This window comes from Bipolaris oryzae (genome assembly GCF_000523455.1).
Source record: "Bipolaris oryzae ATCC 44560 unplaced genomic scaffold scaffold_62, whole genome shotgun sequence".
NCBI classification, from domain to species: domain Eukaryota; kingdom Fungi; phylum Ascomycota; class Dothideomycetes; order Pleosporales; family Pleosporaceae; genus Bipolaris; species Bipolaris oryzae.
In genome coordinates this window covers 73,409-92,843 of record NW_006911338.1, presented here as the reverse complement: position 1 = coordinate 92,843, position 19,435 = coordinate 73,409, and the positions used below count along the sequence as shown (strand labels likewise).

Sequence of the window (19,435 nt, the reverse complement as noted above, 5' to 3'; positions counted from 1 at the left end):
TTCACTCACCAACTAGCATCTCTGTTTGCGAGATGGTTGTTTGGGAGGCGACAAGGGTGGAGGCGAAGTAACGATGAGCGCGACGCGCCGAACCAAAACGCGGTCTTGCGCTATCACGTGACGTACCTACATCACTCTATCCAATGAACACGATTGATCTACTCTGGAATACCCATCTCCAGGCGTACCCCTAATAGATAGTTTGAATGTTTCCGTATTTGTTATTGACTGTGCCACAACATCGCCATTCTGTCACTCTTCTTCCGTCGGCCTGTTCATATCTTGTAAGTTTGAGATTTAACTGTTGCGCGATGGCCCTCTTATTCCAAAACCTTTTTTTAGTTTTGAGATTTTCTAGAAAGAAGAGGGTGTTGGGTATAGCTATTCGGTGCGGACGCGTAGTACCAAAGTGCGGCATATCAGGTGATGCATCCTTTCCTCTATTCAATTGAGAGAACAGGGCCGAGAAGCTGATTTACGGTGGCACGAGAGCTGCGTGTACCCCGCTGAGGGGCAAATGCTCCATTCAATGTTCTCTATATCTTTTCGCTGCCTCAGTCTCATACATATATACACAGAGAAGTCCTAGCGTATATCTATTCTGCATACTGCGTAGGGGTTTCGGTAGGCTGGCCGACCTTTGAATGGCTTGGATGACGCAATTTTGTGATTGTAATTTCTTTTTATTCCAATTGTCTTTTTTACGCTACGTAGCCCAAATTTAGCTGGTCACATTCCAGTCGACGCAACAGTGCGGGCAATGCCACAAATGGTCACCCTCAGTCTTGGGCAGCATTTGAAAACTCACCCTTATAGTACTGCAATCGTTAGCTGATGCCCGTTGCTACGCATAGATCTGGAGTCAGACTTTCAAAAAGACCGCACTTACCTCGGACACATTTCTCGCCAGCTTTGGGTCCTTGAGCCTTGATTTTGTGGTCGGTATGCTCCAGTTATTGACACCCCACCACCACCTCCGTATACGCGCGCCTACACCCTGTCCACTGAACTTTGTTGATCGATTCCAATGCCTCCAGCCGTTGAGGAGGAGGGTCCATAGAACACCCTGTGCGAAGCACATTATGACCTATTTCTCATCAGCATGGGTATCTCACAAGAAATGTGATAAGCTTATGGTACCTGATCTCGCAGCGTAATCCACAGCACGCCTTTCCATCCCTCTGCGTGCTCAATGCTCTTCAAGTAACTTTGCTCGAATCGGAGATCTGGCAGTGGAGGCATTGTCTTGTTCCGCGGTACTGGATCCAACACGCTGAGAGGAATCTCGTCTTCTCCAACATCCGAGACATCGGGATCGGGGTGTTCATTGAGACGGACTGGTTGTTTCTTGGATGCGGCGGTCGATGGGTTCACGTCATGTCGCGGTGACGGATTTCGGTTGATGGATGCGCCCTGCAGCACGGAGCCGACTTCTATGGGCGCGTCTGAATCCATAGTATCTGTCGATGTCTCTAGTTGCGACGCTCTAACCTAGAAGCGAAGCAACGTGCAGGTGTTGGGTAGTGAACGTCCTGGCTTGGCGATTGACGTCGGAGGTGCCTGCGTCTAGCGCAGATGGACCCTTGGTGGCGGCGGGCGGGACCTCCAAGTTGGCGGGCGCACGGCGACACAACCAAGCCCAGCAACCCCACAAGCCAGGTCCTCGACCACTCCTACCTTCACCGCACCCTAATCCTTACCGCCAACAAGCCGCCAAAATGGGTAACCAACAGTCGGGGCTGCTCGACAACATCGCCTCGGGCTCGAATTGTACGTAGGCGGCTGAAGAGAAGACTCACCTGAAAAGGGTCTGGCTAAAGGAATGCTTGCTGACGGCACGTAGTCGACCGCGAGGAGGTAGACCGCCTAAGGAAGCGATTTATGAAGCTGGACAAGGTGCGCAATTAAAGCTGCGCCAACAAGCCATACAGCCTAGCTAACTCCTGCCCAGGACAACTCTGGAACCATTGAGCGTGACGAATTCCTGGCCCTCCCTCAGATCTCCTCGAACCCTCTCGCAACACGAATGATTGCCATCTTTGACGAAGACGGTGGCGGTGACGTCGATTTCCAAGAGTTCGTCTCTGGCCTCTCAGCCTTCAGCAGCAAAGGCAACAAGGAGGAGAAGCTACGTTTCGCATTCCGTGTATACGACATCGATCGCGATGGCTACATCAGCAACGGCGAACTCTTCATAGTACTTAAGATGATGGTCGGCAGCAACCTGAAGGACCAGCAACTGCAGCAGGTGCGTGTGCATACGAGCTCCAAGGTGATGAGCACTAGAAGCGGTACTAACAATTTGTAGATTGTTGATAAGACCATCATGGAGGCTGACCTAGACCGCGACGGCAAGATCAGCTTTGAAGAGTTTACCAAGATGGTTGAGAACACAGATGTATCCATGAGCATGACCTTGGACCAATTTTAAGCGCTATTCCCTATGATAAATACAACAACATCTCCTGATACGAAGGTTTCCTCGGCGAGGCGTTCATGGTGTTGCAGGCACACTTGGGATGGATTTGAAAGTACTCGATATCCATCGACCTAGGGGTTTGGTTCCTGAACATGAGCAGTATGCATGAGGACGCTGATATTGACAAGAGGCAGTTGTGCAGCTCACTAGATGCAATCTGCCTTCACGAGAGATACCCAAGGCGGCCATTTCTCTGTAATGCAGGAACGGCCCGATTCCGCTTCTACTCTAGCACCAAAACACCAAAGCGCCCACTTCTACCTGTGTTTACATACCATTTCACAGTCTTGAATGCAATTCTGAAACACCTTCTTGATATCCATTCTCTATTGAACCCCAGAAAGACTAAACTTGGCTAAGCAGTGAAGAAACTAATTGAAAACAGTATTCTAGCATACTCCCGTCAGCCTGTATGAAAACGGCTATGCCATCGCTAACCCTAACCACACAAAACTCCAGCACACGACTAGTCCGTACAGAATAACGTCACTGTTATTCTACCGCCAGATATTTCCGAACTTTGCCTTCATAATGAACCAGGCTCCCGGTTCCGCACGCAGACGCGCCAAGAAAGCCTCAACATCCCTTTTGATGTAGTGTAAACTCTTAAGCATACCGCCCGCACTCTCAGACATACCACCAAGCTCTTCACGAATCTGGTCTTCCACAGCAGCCCCAACACCAGAAAACATCCCATGAACTTCCCGATATGCATTCAAATCGTCGCGCGCCCTCGTCATCAGCGCGTCCAAATCCGGCGGCAAGCTCCCAATCGTAGTGAAACGCGGATCTGACAGCGTCTGAAACAAGCCCTGATAAACTTGCAGCATCTGGAGCGCACGCTTGAAAACCCGTTTCAGCGGCGTAACTTCACTTACCACTACGTTATACACGACTTCCATCTTGTTTAGCAGCGCCCCTCGATCGTTAAGCAACGTCCTAGCCGCCACATTCTCGTTCTCAAGCGCACCAATCAGATTCGTGAAGACATCACTAAACGCCTCGCTCTCGCTCTCTACCTCGCATGCATGCGAGACTAGGTCTGCTAGTCGAACTTCGCACGCTGCCAAAGCCTTCTTGTCGCGTTCGCGCAAGCGCACAAAGTTTTCGGCGGCACGCTCATTTTCCGAGCGCAGTTTGTGAATGATAAGTTTGTGCTGCTCGAGCTCGCGGTGGAGTTGCTCTTTCTGCGCTTCTAGGTGGCTGACTGCTATTTGGTCTTTTGTAGCTTGCGTTAGAGACTCCTGGTAGCGAGATGCGCGCCGCTGCGAGTCCTCGGCAAGGACTTTGTAGTACTCGATTTGGCGGTGGGCTTGCTTGAGATCGACATGCAGGATTTTGACGTATTCGGCGTAGTTGACTACTTTTTCTTCGTCTTTTTCTCGGTACAGCTCTTGTATCAGGGCGGCTTGTTCTTCGAGTGCTTTTTGTAGAGCGGTGTTATCGGCTCGCAAGTTTTCTTCTTTGTATTTAAGTTCTATAATTTTGTTGTGTAGTTCTTCGGTTTCGTCCATTGGTACGGGGGGTTCTCGGCTTTTGGGGAGACGCTGCGGCTAGGTCCTAAGTTAGTAACCGTTTTCTTCTAGGGAAATGGGCCAGAGTTTTGGGGCCTGAAGGAAGGATTGAGCATATATGACCTGGGAATTTGACATTGTTTAGACATTGTTGGTGTACGGTGAAAGTTGCCAGGTGAAGTAACCAGAGCCACTGATTTTGTAAGCGCTCTTGAACAATGTGTTTAACTAGGATCGCATGATACCTTCATATAGAGCGAGATTCATTGCAGGGTTCTTGAATTGCCTGTTTTCAAATTTCTACCTGAAATGCAAAGACAATTGAGGTATAAACTGATGCTCGACTAAGTTGACACCTACCCTTGGAAAATCTGTAGATATCTAAATGGGACTTCTCTCGTTACTCATCTTCATCGTAATCATCAAAAGGCCAGTGCAGCTCCGTCATTTCTCTCGACCATGGGTCACCTTCTACAGAAGCCAGTGACTGCTTTCAAATCTCAGCTGCTATGCTCTTAGAGGTCTCGTAATGATCATTTGGAGTCCAACCATGCACCGGCACACCAATGTAATCGCTGATACCTTCCATGAGTGTGTCCACTTCGCGGTGCTCTTTGTATAAAGCCTCTATACGTTCCATCTCGTCTTTTTGTAAAAGACACAGGACAAGCAGGTGCTGTGCCATCTTGGTTTTGAGAAGCAATCACATCCCAATTCTTCTGAATTTGAACAAGGTTGTACTGAAGAGGCGTATTGAGACCTTTCCATGGTTCGTTAGCATGACCGAAGGTGCAAGGCTTGAGTAAGGTCGCCTATTGCTCAAGTGCATTCAAGTGCCGCGGGTTCATTGTTTGAGTGAAACCTAGATAGAAAAAATGCACGTGTCTGCGACGATAAACCTCCTGAGCTTGAGCTTTTTGGGACTCGTTTAAGGAGTCATAATCATCTGGAAGAGATGAATTGCAAGGGACATTGGATCATCGTCTTTGTAGTTTTGGAACCAGTTTGGTAAACCACTGGCAAGGAATGTTGGGAGTACGATGGTGTGCCGTCAGTTGATAAGGTCAGTGATCAGGTAATCTTTAGATACGAACATGTTGTCTGGTTCGATGTCAGGATGGCGAATAACAGGAAGGTTGAGTTCCGGCTCCTTTGTTATGAGATATGGGGCTACCTCCAGGTAGTTTCTGAGTGATGCTGCGTGGTCCATGGGGTCTTGCTTTTTGTATTGGACAGCTTCTCGACATTGTCGGTAGAATGGATGTCTGGGCCGCCCATATTTACGTAACCAATTTAGCTCCTTTATAGCAGGAGTTCAGAGGGCTTGTAGCGTATCAACATCTAAGCACTGTGAGCCTTTTCTGGGGAAATTACTTCAAATGGAGAGTTACGAGGCCCTCGGTCAAGCTCAAGATATTCTTGCCTGTCAAACCACCAGCGCAATCCAGTATAAGGATCCATGCAAAATTTACCAGCTGACCCAGGAAAACCTACCTTGAATGTACCCCGTTCGAGGTCGTGAGTGTAGTATATACTTCCACTACTAGGGAGTGGGATGTCGAATAGCTTGGCTTCTAGCTCGACAACGTCATGTATTACCTGCGTTCTTTGCTAGTCGGAGAAATCGAACTAAGCATTTCCGATTGGGTTTCTAGATCCCTTTTCCATCAATATATACTCTGTACCAACTGAATTCTTGTCTATAGCGTATTCCAGCACTCGTGGAATTGGAATGTCGGATGTGCGGACGAAGTCCATCGTTGCGACCTCGCTAGCGACGGCTAACCGTCACGGCAATTTGAATGAATAGGGGACTCGAGCAATAATAGAGGTGCCATCTCTCATGGTTATCTTGAAGATTCCATTGTAATTATCTTTGGTAACCTTCTAAAGACCCTTGACATCAGACTCGGACCTGTTGATAGAAGTTGCGGCAGCTTTCATGAGTTCGTTGACGTTAAAGCATAACCGTCTTTCGGCTAATAGTTTGCTCTCTTTTTATCTACCGTGAATCAGATATGGTATCAGAGTTCGGAACAATTGATCTCATCGGCAGATTGATTGTTCTCAATTCTGCATGGTATGCAATACTGAATGATATTTTGCCAAAACTTATATCTATGTGCTGGAGTTATATTCGAACAACTCATGATTAGCTATGCGATCTCGTATATAGATTTTAGAAAAGTGTTGACGTAGTACTAAAACTCTGAAGAATCTTGAATCTTGAGTTGCCCCGTTTGAGAAAGGGCGTCAACCCTTGCCGAACCGACATTCTTGAAAACATTGTCTGCGCAAGAAATGAAAAGGCATGTTCTTAAGACGGCGTTTCTTTGATAAGAGGTCGAGTTGAAATGGATTCGCGGCGGTAATGATATGGGGGAGACGATCAGGTCGAACATGGCAGATTTACTTAGATCTGTGCGCTGCGCTGTGTGACTAACATCCTCATTACAACCATAGTTCGCAGTGATACTACCTCCTTCGCAATCATGGTTTACTATCCTACTACCTTTGTTATGACTTTCGCAGCCAAATTGATTTGTCTGTACCTAGTGGAGGTGTGACTAATGGGCATATACCCTTTAAGAGGTGTATGTATCCTTCGTAGTATTATTTTTCTTTTGCAGCATCAGCTGCATATTATAAGTGGTCCTGTAGGACATTTCGTGTAAGAAGAAACGTAGTCTAATTAGCTCTAAGAACCTCTGTGCTCTTTGGCCGTCACATCTTAAGATGAACAGTATTGCCTTTGATCTCAATGCCTTGAGATAGAGCTCCATTTCTTTTTAGCACTCCCACACTAAATTGCACCCTATCTGGAGGCCTAGAGAGCCGGCTAGAGCTAGAAATCCCATTTCACCACTAGACCACAACCGATCCAAAGGTTTCTGGTATACCTAGCCTGTTACATAAACATCACGTGACGGCAAAATCACCTCAAAAACATCATCCATATATACAAGTAAAGCGGGTGACTCTGACATCTTGGCACATATATGAGCGTTTAAGAAATGCGAAATTAGTTTCAACCTTCTTCTGTAGGACCTAATAAATGAATTGGGTATATCCTACATTACTACCCGTATTTACAGTTTGAAGACGGTTTTTCCAGGACGTCCTGACTGCCGTGATCTTCGTCAAAGACCAGCTCCACATGTTGAGAATCGTAATCTGACACTCTTATTCTCGCCGTTTGCTGGAACGTACTCATCCGATGAATTCCCGTTGTTGTGTTCTTCAAAGCAACTACAGAGGGGCTTGACTGTTGAGCAAGCGTCAGCAACTCGGGTATGGAGTCCCAGCAGCTGGAACTACGCCGCCGGATAATCAAGCGGAGTATATGAAGGACGGCCATGATGAGGTGTAAGAAGACGACAATTAGAGCAAGTATGTCGGTCGTGGAAGAGACTTTGAAGGCGTAGCCGGTGATTTCTTGTCTGATGTGAAATTCGGTGAATGTAGAAGCTGACATGGTAGAGGGATTCTCGTATGCTTGGCCATCCTTTAGGAGCTCGGATTGATATAAAGATTTGCGTATGTGGTACGAAACGGGATTGTACTTTTTTCTTTGGATCGGGACGGTAATGTTCAGAACTCGCCAGCTGCCGGCGCGTGATATAGCATCGGCAAAGACGGAAGCCAGTATGTGTTCTACATTTGGAACGAGAAACGAGTCGGATGTCGCCATAGATATGAGAGACGATATTGTCGTTCTCGATTCGGAGTCATTGGAATTCAAGATAGTGTTGTTTGTCACTGTCGTTTCCCATGGCATATCAATGCTTGTGTTGAGCTTCAAATTGACAGCGTCGAACCAGTCGGCAGTGATACGAAGTCGGCGCCAAGAGTCTTGATGTCCAGCATCCAGTCGAAACATGTCATATGCCCGGTAAGATGTTTCCGTAATGTCACCGGACTTGGGAGCTTTTGTGACCGAATAGACCTCCGGTTGCACTGCCTGAGCAAGGCTCACCGACAACGATCCCTTAGCCCATCTTGCATCAACAACACAAGCGGAAAGGTTGCGTTGACTCTTATCTGACGTAGGAACATCAACTATGATACCCAGGGTGGCTGTCGTCCACGTAATATCGGCCATATCCAAAGCAACAATTGATGGATGCGGTGATTTCCGTAGAGACTCCAATGTCTCACCTGGCAACTCTACCGTGCGATTTTCAGTAGGATAGCCAGGGCTCTGATCATCAAAGATTATGTCGTTCGTGATTGCACTGCTGAACTCTGGGACGACAGGAAATTGGAGAGATGTCTGCTCAGACTCGAAGGTTTGCGAGGAGCTGCACACTACTCGCACTGCCGGAACCCATGTTTCAACAATAGACTTCATTTGGTTGTAGTATCTGTATCTTGAAAAGGGAGAGTTGGAGTCGACGGGTATGGCGTCAGCAGCAATTTGCCATTCATCGTTGATCCTTGCCGTAACCCACGCCGCAGGACCATGAATGCCGGTTGCTGATGATTCTAGCGCTACTCTAGCTCTCTGCGCAGATGCTAGGCTGTAGGGCGGCACTTGTCCTTCTGGACTCCAAATCAGGAAATCCGCAGGTGCGTATCGAGAGTCCTTAGGGGCTGACCACGGTCTAGGGTTGTCGGTCGAGGAAAATCTGTTTGCCAGCGCCATATACCCGCCGGCTGGGCAAAGCGCATTGGTATATGCATTTGATGAAGAGCAGCTAGCCCCGAATACATCAGCTCCAAGATCAGGCATGTAGTGGTTGATATCGAGTGTTGAGGGCCAAAGGTCTTCTGAACTGCCGTTGATCCAGTACTTGGTTCCCCCGGCAGGCCATGTATGTTCGCGTGGTATAAGTAAAACCGCAACAGCAGGACCAGCAGTCACAGCGATGAAGCCTGCGAGCACGACTAAGCAAAGTGTCGCTGCATTCCGTCTTATTGCCCCCTGACTTGAGAACGACCCGATGAAAGCCGTGGACCAGAAATAGCTCAATTGGGTGAATAGTGCTCCCACTCCTACCAATCCAAAGGGAACACCGTTACCGTCAATGAGATCATACCGAACTTTGTGCATAATAATGGCAGTAAGGCTGGCGATAATGAGAAGCTCTTGAATTTTGGCTGCGATCTGAAGAAGTGCCGTATATTCTGATGTTTTGCCAGATTCACCGGCGAGTTCAAATCCGATAAAATGACCGTGTATATTGATTATGATAAGAAATAAAGCGAACGCGCATGGCAAGAAGTGTACCGCGCATCGCTGGAATGCAAGATGTAGTGACTCTGTTCTGACTGGTTTCTTCGGCTCATGCGGAATATGGTAACGAAGAAGATAAGTTATTAAAACACAAAAGGCGCCTAGGCCTATAGACCGGAGAAATGTTGCCAGGGGTGGATCGTATGGATTCCTGTGACGTTTGTCACGTATGTTGTACATTCTGACGACGTAATAGAAAAAAGCTAGGTCCAAAGTAAACCCAATAATTCCTATTCTCCATGGATATAATTATGGCTACTGAGGCTCTTCTCTGAAACCAGGTACCCAGCTTGTCGGCGGCTATGTTGCTTGGCAGCGATATTGCAAGGTATGACAACGCAGGGCAGGGGTAAGGTTATTCGTCGCCCCTGTTGTTCAATAGCTGATCCAGTCTGCGTCAAACCTCATACATGTCTTACTGTGAGTCTAATCAAAATCTTTTGTACTCTGACCATGATTTTAGAAAGAAGAAGATAGTGGACTTTCTTTTCTAGATGTAAGATGAGTAAGGAGATGGCTGTCACAAAGTTCCTGCCTACAGTGTGTTCTGTGGGCTATAGTCACTTCGACCACAGGGTGAGTATGGCCTGTGGCGAAATGTCATAATCTCGTGACTAGCATTGCGGATGCTGGTAGCCGTTTCAATGCAAACCATACTGCGATCGTACTGAGATTGCGCGTCGTTTGGGGGCGGTTATTGCATGGCACAAAATTCTCCGCCCCACCACTTGCATCGCATCTTGTATGGGTTCTTGTCAGAACCATTAAATGCATCCTACTACTCTTACAAGCTTTATCGGTCCGATCTCAAAGTATCGTTACCGATAATCCTGATAACCTTATCAATTTGGGGTCCAAATTCTCACGAGTCTTGTCTTGGATCAAACTCCGGCTTTCTGCGACGCCGCACTGGCGTCGCAGGATAACCTTTTTGAGCTACAACAACTGTTATTTCCAAATGACGAATGTTGCAGCTGTGTGTTAGTATAAAGCTCGCCGGTGAGGTTGGACACCAGCTTTTGCACATTGAGTTTTGTAAGGATGCCGGGTCCAGTTTCTTCAGATATGCCTGCAAGGACACAAGGATTTAAATTACTATCCTTGTTTGCTTGCGCAGTAGCAGAGTAAGTGCTTCGGCAGATAAGAGATACTCGCGCAGCGCTTGGCGGTGTGTTATGAAAAGCGCGATACCATCTATGGAAATATTGCCGTTGATTTGGGGATGGAGTGAAGAGAGATCAGCGGATATCCTTGAGTCGGGGGCGCCGATAGAGGTCGTTTTAATGGTATGCTAGACTCCTATGGAGAGGTTCGTGATGATTTTAAGTCCTTTTTAGCCTCTTGTCAGGTTGAAGAAGATGATTTAGCCAGTCGGCCAAGGGTCCAGAGACTTTGACTGTCTGACAATTGAAAGATTTTGCTAGGGCGAAGATTGGGTTATATTCTGAGATGTAGACAGAGTTTTCCGTCCGCGCACCATCTGACAATGCATTGCGGGAAGATGAGAGTAAACATACAGATATCTTCGAGAAAAAAAAGATAGCCAGGACTGAGTATACTCGCGTTGGAGGTTTGGGGGTTGAAGATAGTGAAATCCCTTGTGCGTCGTTTTTGCCCGTCAACTTCCGTGACTAATGGAGTTTTCATCAAAGCACCAGAGTGATGGCCACGTATTCACTTTAATCGGCCTCATTTTTCTCGGCCTGAAAGTATGCTGAGTTCTGATTGAGGGACTTTCCTGATAGTGTGTTATTAGCAAGAATAGCCTGGTGCAATCAGATCCAAGTAGATTGGCAAAAGCAAGACTTTTGTAATCTCATCGAGCCAACATATAACATGGCTCAAAGTAAAAACAAGATACGGGAAGTGGGCGCCTCGAGCAAGGTTGGCATGGACTTACTTACCTCTGCTGAGGTTTGAGCCGCCGTCATCATACTCTGTGTGGGGTAGACTACTAGCGATGTCGTGACCATTGCATAAGAGCGGTTAACATACTTGCCTAACTAAACATATCCCGTCCGAGTAGTCACAATTAATGCCAAAGGGAATACCGCATAATGACATTAATTCTGCTTCGTAGTAGAATAGCCTGTAGCTGGCATCGGTAGTGAGACAACGTTACACAAACTCAACAACACAACTGAATCCGATGCTGATGACGTCACAGTACGTGTTCGCTTCTGCAACGTTGAGCATCGCACACAGCGACGATGACCCAAGGAACCGTTAGATGTAGATTGAAAATTGGCACAGACTCCTTCCTCCAGTGAATTACTCGGCAATGTCCACCCGTACTATGTAGGCAAGCAAGATACGCATTTCCTGTTGCCTCGGAACCGCTTGATAAAAAGCAACTATAAGAGCCTACAGCCAACAGGACGACTGCTGTTCATAAAACAGCGAGAAATATATCACATTCTTCAATCGATACAAACAGTTGTCATCGACATGTTCGCAGCCTTCTTATCCATCCTTGGCCTCAGCACGACACTAGGGGCAGCATGCGTCGGCGGGGAGCAAAATACGACATGTGTACTGAACACCGATCCACTACAACAACCCTTTCCCTTCTTCTTTCCACACGAAGATGCAGCAAACACCTCTGCATTGTTTCCAATGCCGAAATGTAAAGGAATCACGCTTGAAGAAGCCACCATCGACCAATTGCAAGAGTACCTGAATGCTGGAACCATCACATCTGTCCATCTCCTCAGGTGCTGTCTTGACAGAATACACCAAGTCGACAAATATATTAGTTCGATCATGGAACTCAATCCAGATGCCGAGAAGATAGCCATAGCACTTGACGCTGAGCGTACTGCTGGTCACGTGCGAGGCCCACTACACGGTATACCATACATTGTCAAAGACAACATTGCGACCAAAGACCGGATGGAGACTACGGCAGGAAGCTGGATGCTAATGGGAAGCGTGGTACCTCGAGATGCGCATGTTGTTGCAAAGTTACGGGAAGCAGGCGCTCTTCTGATGGGCAAAGCAACCATGTCTGAATGGGCTGATATGCGATCGAACAACTATTCCGAAGGGTACTCGGCAAGAGGTGGTCAAGCGAGAAGTCCTTACAATCTAACCGTCAATCCTGGGGGAAGTAGTACAGGAAGTGCAGCAGCAGTAGCTGCGAACATCGTTACTTTCTCACTAGGTAAGCTCAAGTCCTCAAAGATCCATCTCCGATCCAACATTGACACACCACCAGGCACCGAAACCGATGGCAGCGTCATCAACCCCGCAGAACGCAACTCCCTCGTTGGCATCAAACCCACGGTAGGCCTCACCTCTCGCGCGGGCGTAATCCCAGAAAGCATCCATCAAGACACCATCGGCACCTTCGCCCGCACTGTCCGCGACGCCACCTACGCCCTCGACGCAATCTACGGCATAGACCCGCACGACAACTACACCTCCGCCCAAGAAGGCAAAACGCCCAAAGCCGGCTACACATCCTTCCTCTCCAACGCCTCTGCCCTCTCAACCGCAACCTTCGGCCTCCCCTGGAACACCTTCTGGATCCACACTCCACCATCTCAAAAACCCCACCTCCTCTCCCTCCTCACCCTTCTCCGTTCCTCTGGTGCAACAATCCTCAACACCACCGAGCTTCCCCATTACCGCACCATCATCTCCCCCTCCGGCTGGAACTGGGACTACGGCACCACGCGCGGCTTCCCCAACGAATCCGAATACACAGTCGTCAAAACCGATTTCTACAACAACATCCGCACGTACCTTTCCTCTCTCGAAAACACATCCATCCGCAGCCTCGAAGATATCGTCGCGTACAACTACGCCAACGACGGTACCGAAGGAGGACACGCATGGCCCGGCGGTATCCCCGCGTTTTTCTCCGGCCAAGACGGCTTTCTCGCATCCCTGGAAACACGGGGTGTCATGGACGAAACGTATTATCAGGCCCTGTCTTTCATCCAGCGCACCACGCGCGAGGAGGGCATCGATGCTGCTCTTACGCATGAGGGACGCAAGATAGATGCGTTGTTGGTACCCGCGGATGTAGGACAGACGTATCAGGTTGCGGCGCAGGCGGGGTATCCGATGGTTACGGTGCCGGTGGGCGTGGGCGAGGAAACGGGAATGCCGTTTGGACTGGGGATTATGGGGGGTGCGTGGTCAGAGGGGAAGTTGGTGAGGTGGGCGAGTGCGATTGAGGATTTGATGAGAGGGGAAGGCGGGAGAGAGGATATGGGGAGGACGGTGCCGAGGTGGTTTGGGTATTTGGAGAGAAATGTTCCGGTTAGGAACTTGTAAGGGTTGGGGGAGAAGTGGTGGATTGGGCTGGGGTGTGTTTGGGTGTTCATGTGGTTTTAGTCTCGGGAGGCTGGGGGAGGGGGGATATACTTTCATTATGCAGGTACAACACTGCGATATGATCAACGTCTTTAGTGATCCAAGAGTTCTTGTGTATTATTGAAATTACAACTCTAACGTCTTTTACCAAGCGAAACCCTACGAATAGAACAAGTTCTAAAAAATATCTTCCAAACCGGCCTCACCCCATGACGTTTCACCCTTTGCAACACGGTCTCTGATCTTCCAGTACTCGTGGTTAAAAACCCAGTACTCCTCACCGGTAATCTCGCACGTGCCCTTGGTAAACCATCTGGGCTGGAACTCTTTACCCTCTGCCTCTCGCTGCCGCCTTGTAGCACGCTGCTTCTCTTCTACGCGGTTCTTTTCCGTGGCCGCAAAGTCGTACTCGCCATCTTCCATGGCGCGCTGATCAGGCCGGAGTCGCGTGTCTGTTGGGGCAATGATTGGGCGCAACTTATCGTTGATGGCGTTGAGCGTCACGACAAAAGGAGTAAGATTGAAGGGTATACCAGCTGGACGCTCGTGGCACTGCCAAACGAGGAAAGCCTTGTTGTCGTCGTGTTTTGACGGCTTACCGCCCTTGTCAATGTCTGCATCCTCAAAGCCGGGGGTGAATCTAGCGTAGATCTTGTCATTCCATCGCCCGCCGATGCTCCAGCGCACTCGGCCTTCTGCATCCATGACTTTTCCGACAACCTGGTATGCTGAAGAAGCTTTCCAGCCACGAGGTTTGAAATCCAGCAAGCACTTCTCCCCGGTAGTCCAGTTGGTGATTTCCATGAGACCGTAATTATCGATGACGGGGTTTCCGGTAATGATACCGATGACAGTAGATGTGACCTTCTTCCACGTGTACATTTCCTCTTTTCCACCTGTTGCAGTGGGTCGCAGGCGCAGGAACCAGGTACCCAGTGGATTGATGTCGAAGGATTTGCCGTAGAACTTTGACTTAACCGCCGACTCACCCTGCATATTGTCAGATGATGCTTCATAGTTTCAATTTTAGAACCTACATAGTAATCCCATTTCTTCGCCTCTGCAAAAGCAGCTCCAATGGGTGGATGATGGCTGACCTGCTCAATGAAGAAGCGATAGCCCTTGTCTGGTCTGGCGTACTCATAAGTCTCAGCAAGGAGAGGATTGAAAGGCTTAGCAACACGCCCAATAGTAGAGGCATATTCGGAAGCCGCAAACGCAGCGACATAAAGCAGTCGTTCTGTGGAGTCTGATCGTTCGGCAGCCGTGTCGAGAAGATCAGTGTATTCCATATCCTCCGCCACACGTTGGAGTAGTGATGTTGGCTCGTTGAAGGATACCGGCAGCGTCATCTTGGTCATGTCCTTGCCAATCATGGACTTGAGAATTCCCTAGCCAGTCGTCAGTATTATGTAAAGTGGTAGCGACATTGAACATACCCAAAGTGAAATCTTCGGCCTGTCATCTGCGTCCATTGCCAGTCGCTTTCGTGGACCATCTTCATAGCCTGCCCACGCAGTGGCGATTTCCATAGACTTTCTCTCCAATGGATCTTCGGAAGAGTCTGGGGCACTGCTTTCCACCTCTTTAGGAGCGCTGGGAGCGGGCATCTCCACAACCTCGACTTCGCCAGCACCGATTGCATCGAAGAACTCTTCGTCATCTTCAGACTCAGAGTCGGAAATGTGGGCTGCAATGTCTGCCAGGGTGGACTTTTTCTTAATCTTCTGCTTTTGGGTGGATGCGCCTGCGGGCGCTGTCGCCTCCTTTTCCTGCACACCGTCTTCTTGTGCATCAGCGAATTCATCTTCGTCTTGCTTTGCTTGTGTTCCAGCTTCAATCTTCTCAAAGCCTTCCAACGCTTCCCGAAGTGCTTTTTTCTGTTTTCGCCGCTTTTCCTCCGACTCGCCTATCCTATTCTCAAGCTCTTCTTGTTCCTTTGCGACCTTGGCCATGCTCTCTTCCCACATGCGACGCACATTGGCTTCGCGATCTAGTCGGTATTGCCAGTAAGCATCACGGTCCCTGGAAATTCTGAGAAGATCTCCGATGAGTCCTTTGAGGTTGCCAATGGCTGATTCATACGAGGCCAGCGCTTGCAGCATCATAGGGTCAGAAATCTGCATATTGGGTGATCGTTCCTTTTCTGTCTGCAGTGCTGCAGAAACAGATGTCAACAAATCAAGCTGTAGCTTGGCGGACTGCGCAGTAATGTTGAAGGCATCCTTGCTCTGCGGCTTCATCTCATGACTGCTCGAATCGTCCCCATACTCGTCTTCGTCGTCATCATCGCCGGCAACAGTCGCTGTTCCCATGTGACTGACCAGTCTATCAAGACCCTGGCTGTGCATGCTAGGCTCATAGACGCTACCAGGGTCTTCTGTGACACTGACCGCAGTTCGTGAAGATGTGGCATCGACGTTGTTTAAAGGAATGTTTAGATTGGATGCTGGGATATGTTAGTATGTAGAGAGACCTCTTCTAGAGCAACTTACTGGTTGGGTGCTGCTTGGAGCTGCTGACTATCTTGGAGCTCCCAAGGCTGGAAGAGTCACCCTCACCCTTGATCTGCTCAATCTTGGCCTGCTTGAGCATCTCTTGGTCCTGAGTAGCCCGCTTTTCTTCTTCGCGCGCTTCGTCCTTGGCCCATTGGATCGCGTTGTTCAATGCCCAATACCATCGTTTGGCCTCGACTTGATGGTTTGCCTTGAGATGGTACTTTACAGACGACTTGCCTTGAATCTCAAAGCGCTGCTTGTCTTGGGGATCCATGTACAGCTTGGCGATGCGCATGTTAATCGCACCACGGCATGCAGATCCCGTATCATCTTGGTGCTTGTAGTAGCTTAGCACACCATCTTCAAGGACGAACCAACGCAATTTGTAGCCAGTCGTATAATTTGTCCACTTCTTCAGGTACCCCTTCATCTCGCGCGACTCCTTGACGCCCATTCCAACCTCTGCAGCTGCTTGTCCTGGTGGTGCACCGGCGAGAATGGTCTTCTCCTGTATTCCTCTTTGTGCGGCTGCGGCAGCGGGTGATCGCTTCAAGATTGCGCGGGTACGGTCATCCTTGGTGTAATCCTGAGGAAGCTTACCCTTGCGATCGCGGCGAAATGGGTCGGCTCCATTCAATAAGAGCAGCTGAGCCAGTTTGACGTCCTTTTTCTTTGCAGCTTCATGCAGAAGCGTGCCTCCAGCGTCAACGACAACCGGGTCGGTCGCTAGCTCGCCGCCATTGACATCGAGAGTGCTCTTTACCCGGTTATCCTGGAGAATCTTCTCGAGCGCATCCATGTCCCCTGATATGACCATTTGTTGTATCTTTTTTACGTACGTGTCGATGAAAATGGACCGCGACAGCTGCAGGGCCTGGAAAATATCTGGCGTACGGGCGAGATCTAACGGGGTTTGGCCGTTGTAGTTGGTTACTGAGTCGTTGATGCCAGGTTGATCAAGTAGCATCCGCACAACTGCAGTGCGGCCAAGTATGGCAGCGAGGTGGAGCGGTGTGTTGCCATCGCGGTCGCGGCCGTTGATGTCGACGGGTGAGTCTGGCGATGCAGTAGCATTTGACAGGACGAATTCAATTACTGGTACCTCTGCGCACTGTATAGCTAAGTGCAGAATTGAAGTTCCCTCTGTACGTGCATTAGGGAGCTGTATCGACGACCGGCTGCTCTCGCCATCGGCTGGGCTCGATTGCTCCCGGATTGCGCGGGATATAGCTGCCGTGTCGCCATTTCGCAGCGACTCAAAAACTCTAAACAGCTTCACCGACTGCTCGATTGAGGTTGCCTTTGTGGGAGATGTAGGAGTCTGCTGGATGCCGGGAGATGAGGGACTGAGTGCGTCTTGGCTTGGACCGGGACCGGACATGCTAGTGGAAAGATGCGGGTTCTTTTTGGAGAGACTGCGGCCGTGTCCCGGCGTGTTGTATCCTTTGATCTGGGCAGCGTGCTGTGAGGTGGCCGACGTAGCTGAACCTGGGGGAGAGTTGTCGCTAGGGTCGGGTGTGTCGCCGTCGGGCTTTGACGACACGCGGGACAGGAGGTTCTTCACACTGGCCGACTTGGAGCGCTTGTGCCTGTAGAAGTAGGCAGTCAGCGATGAGCCTTGGGAGCCGCAAGCCGTGTCTTGTACACTGATCCCCGCCATGGCGACTGGCAGGCTTGGAGCCGAGCACTTACCCTTCCATAGCCGCTTGATTGGCCGACCAGCCCAGAGATACAGCAGGACGCGTGTAGGATGTCAGCAAAGAAGACGGAGAGGGTGTTTGTGGGTTTGGTGTTCAATTGAAGTTGAGGACACAGCGCAAAGATAGACTATGCAATCGATGAATATACTGTGTATGTGCTGGACAGCCAGACTTCGTTTAGGGGTCTGGGCTTTGCTTGCGGCCAGGGAAACTGATAGCGGGGCGCTCGTCAAGCTTGGGGTTTCGTCAGAGGCGCGGGTTCACCAGCCACATCAGCCACGACAGCCAATCATGGCCGTCGACGTGCATACAGCCACAACGGGCGGTGCCTGGGGCGTGCTGACAGCCAATCACGCGCCTCGGAGCTTTGCACGCCGCCGCCGCCTATCAAGTCCTGTCCTGGTCGTCCAAGATTTCTATAGACTACAGCAATTGATGTGTTATGTTACATACACTAACTAACACTCGTCTGGTACCTTATGACGCGTTCCCACTAACTAAGATAATGGCACTTCCTAGTTGTCGCCGCAGATCCTCACTTTGAACGTCGTGTGTGTCTTCTACTTCACCCCACTGCACCGTCTGCCACTTGACCTCCAAACTGCTTGCCTCGGCCGCTTCGTTGATGCCAAATCGACTAGCCTCAGCGGCTGGCCGTGATTGCGCAAATGCCTCGCTCCATTCATGCACCAGCCGTGCGCTGACGAGCAGGCTCTTGGATGCCAGCACTGCCCGCTCCAGCCCCGCAAGCTCATAGGCGGGGAGACCTGCACACCACCCGCGAATTACTTCCTGCGTCATCTTGGGCTGCTCCACGGGAATGATGGAGTTGGGGTCAAGCGTGGGCTTGATCTCGACACCAGGGAACACGTGGGTCTGGAGATGTGCAATGATGCCCGTAGCCACCTCTTCCTGGATCTGGCGCAGTGTCTTTCCGTCCTGCAGCGTGTCGTTGATAACCTTTTCGGGTGCCCAGCAGAGCAGTGTATCGGTAGCGAGCACACGCATGAAGTAGGCGAGGATGTCGTTCCGGATGTTGGACTGCCCCGCCTTGTCTGCCGCCTCGATATCAATGGCACGCGCAGCCAGCGAGGTCATGGGGATGTAGTCGTTCTTGAGCGCCTGCTGTGCGCTCATGAGAAGGTCCCATTCGAGGGCAATGGCAGCGGCGAGCTGGGGCTTGGAGGCGGGGACGGTGAGGATCTGCTTGTTGGGCATTCGGACGGGGCGGTGATCGAGGAAGACCTGCAGGCCACCATCCGTCTCCTTGACCGAGACGTCTTTCCAGAAGCGCTTGGCCAGCATGCTCTTTGGCTTGTTGGAGGGGGTGTAGGACTCGCGCATCTCGCGCGCCTGCTTCATCATGTCGGCCTGCCGCCTCTTTCTCGCAACCCGTTGCGCTGCATCTGAAGGTTGGGCCTGGGGTGTTTCAGGTGGTGGACCGGGCACTGTGTGGCGTCAATGGGTGAATAGGCACATGTGGTGCAAAGCCGTGCGTACCTGACGGGTGAGGCAGAGGCGTAGCGCCCCGCGCCGGCGATGTGTGCAGACATTGGCACAGCAGCGGCCGGCTGTAGGCTCGCTGTGGTGCAGGCAGGCGGATCTTTGCCAGTGCTGGGCGGATCGACTCCATGGTGGCGGGGAATGGGATGGATTTCAGCGTATGCGTTATATCCGACGATGAT

General features: G+C 50.1%; 6 protein-coding genes across 6 annotated transcripts; 2 read left to right on the top strand and 4 right to left on the bottom strand.

The window, feature by feature from the left end:
• Positions 1 to 779: 779 nt before the first annotated feature.
• On the bottom strand, positions 780 to 1,455 carry COCMIDRAFT_95052 (uncharacterized protein; the record flags this gene model as incomplete). The annotated part of the gene is made up of 3 exons (XM_007689655.1): positions 780 to 818; positions 890 to 1,087; positions 1,141 to 1,455. The coding sequence occupies 3 exons, from the start codon at positions 1,453 to 1,455 to the stop codon at positions 780 to 782; spliced, it is 552 nt and encodes a 183-aa protein (XP_007687845.1).
• Positions 1,456 to 1,718: 263 nt separating this feature from the next.
• On the top strand, positions 1,719 to 2,431 carry COCMIDRAFT_95048 (uncharacterized protein; the record flags this gene model as incomplete). The annotated part of the gene is made up of 4 exons (XM_007689654.1): positions 1,719 to 1,770; positions 1,844 to 1,896; positions 1,952 to 2,248; positions 2,309 to 2,431. 4 exons carry the CDS (start codon positions 1,719 to 1,721, stop codon positions 2,429 to 2,431), a joined length of 525 nt encoding a protein of 174 aa, XP_007687844.1.
• A 545-nt stretch (positions 2,432 to 2,976) lies between these two features.
• Positions 2,977 to 3,906, bottom strand: COCMIDRAFT_60734 (uncharacterized protein; the record flags this gene model as incomplete). The annotated part of the gene is made up of 2 exons (XM_007689653.2): positions 2,977 to 3,438; positions 3,499 to 3,906. Coding segments are annotated over 2 exons (870 nt in total), but the record flags the coding sequence as incomplete, so codon positions are not given.
• A 3,166-nt stretch (positions 3,907 to 7,072) lies between these two features.
• COCMIDRAFT_56597 (uncharacterized protein) lies at positions 7,073 to 9,181 on the bottom strand (the record flags this gene model as incomplete). Its single annotated transcript, XM_007689652.2, has 2 exons — positions 7,073 to 7,167; positions 7,204 to 9,181. Coding segments are annotated over 2 exons (2,073 nt in total), but the record flags the coding sequence as incomplete, so codon positions are not given.
• Positions 9,182 to 11,845: 2,664 nt separating this feature from the next.
• On the top strand, positions 11,846 to 13,513 carry COCMIDRAFT_5182 (uncharacterized protein; the record flags this gene model as incomplete). The annotated part of the gene is made up of 1 exon (XM_007689619.1): positions 11,846 to 13,513. One exon carries the CDS (start codon positions 11,846 to 11,848, stop codon positions 13,511 to 13,513), a length of 1,668 nt encoding a protein of 555 aa, XP_007687809.1.
• A 216-nt stretch (positions 13,514 to 13,729) lies between these two features.
• COCMIDRAFT_36651 (uncharacterized protein) lies at positions 13,730 to 19,383 on the bottom strand (the record flags this gene model as incomplete). Its single annotated transcript, XM_007689629.1, has 6 exons — positions 13,730 to 14,542; positions 14,590 to 14,943; positions 14,992 to 16,001; positions 16,048 to 17,639; positions 18,235 to 19,198; positions 19,251 to 19,383. The coding sequence occupies 6 exons, from the start codon at positions 19,381 to 19,383 to the stop codon at positions 13,730 to 13,732; spliced, it is 4,866 nt and encodes a 1,621-aa protein (XP_007687819.1).
• Between the last annotated feature and the right edge of the window lie 52 nt (positions 19,384 to 19,435).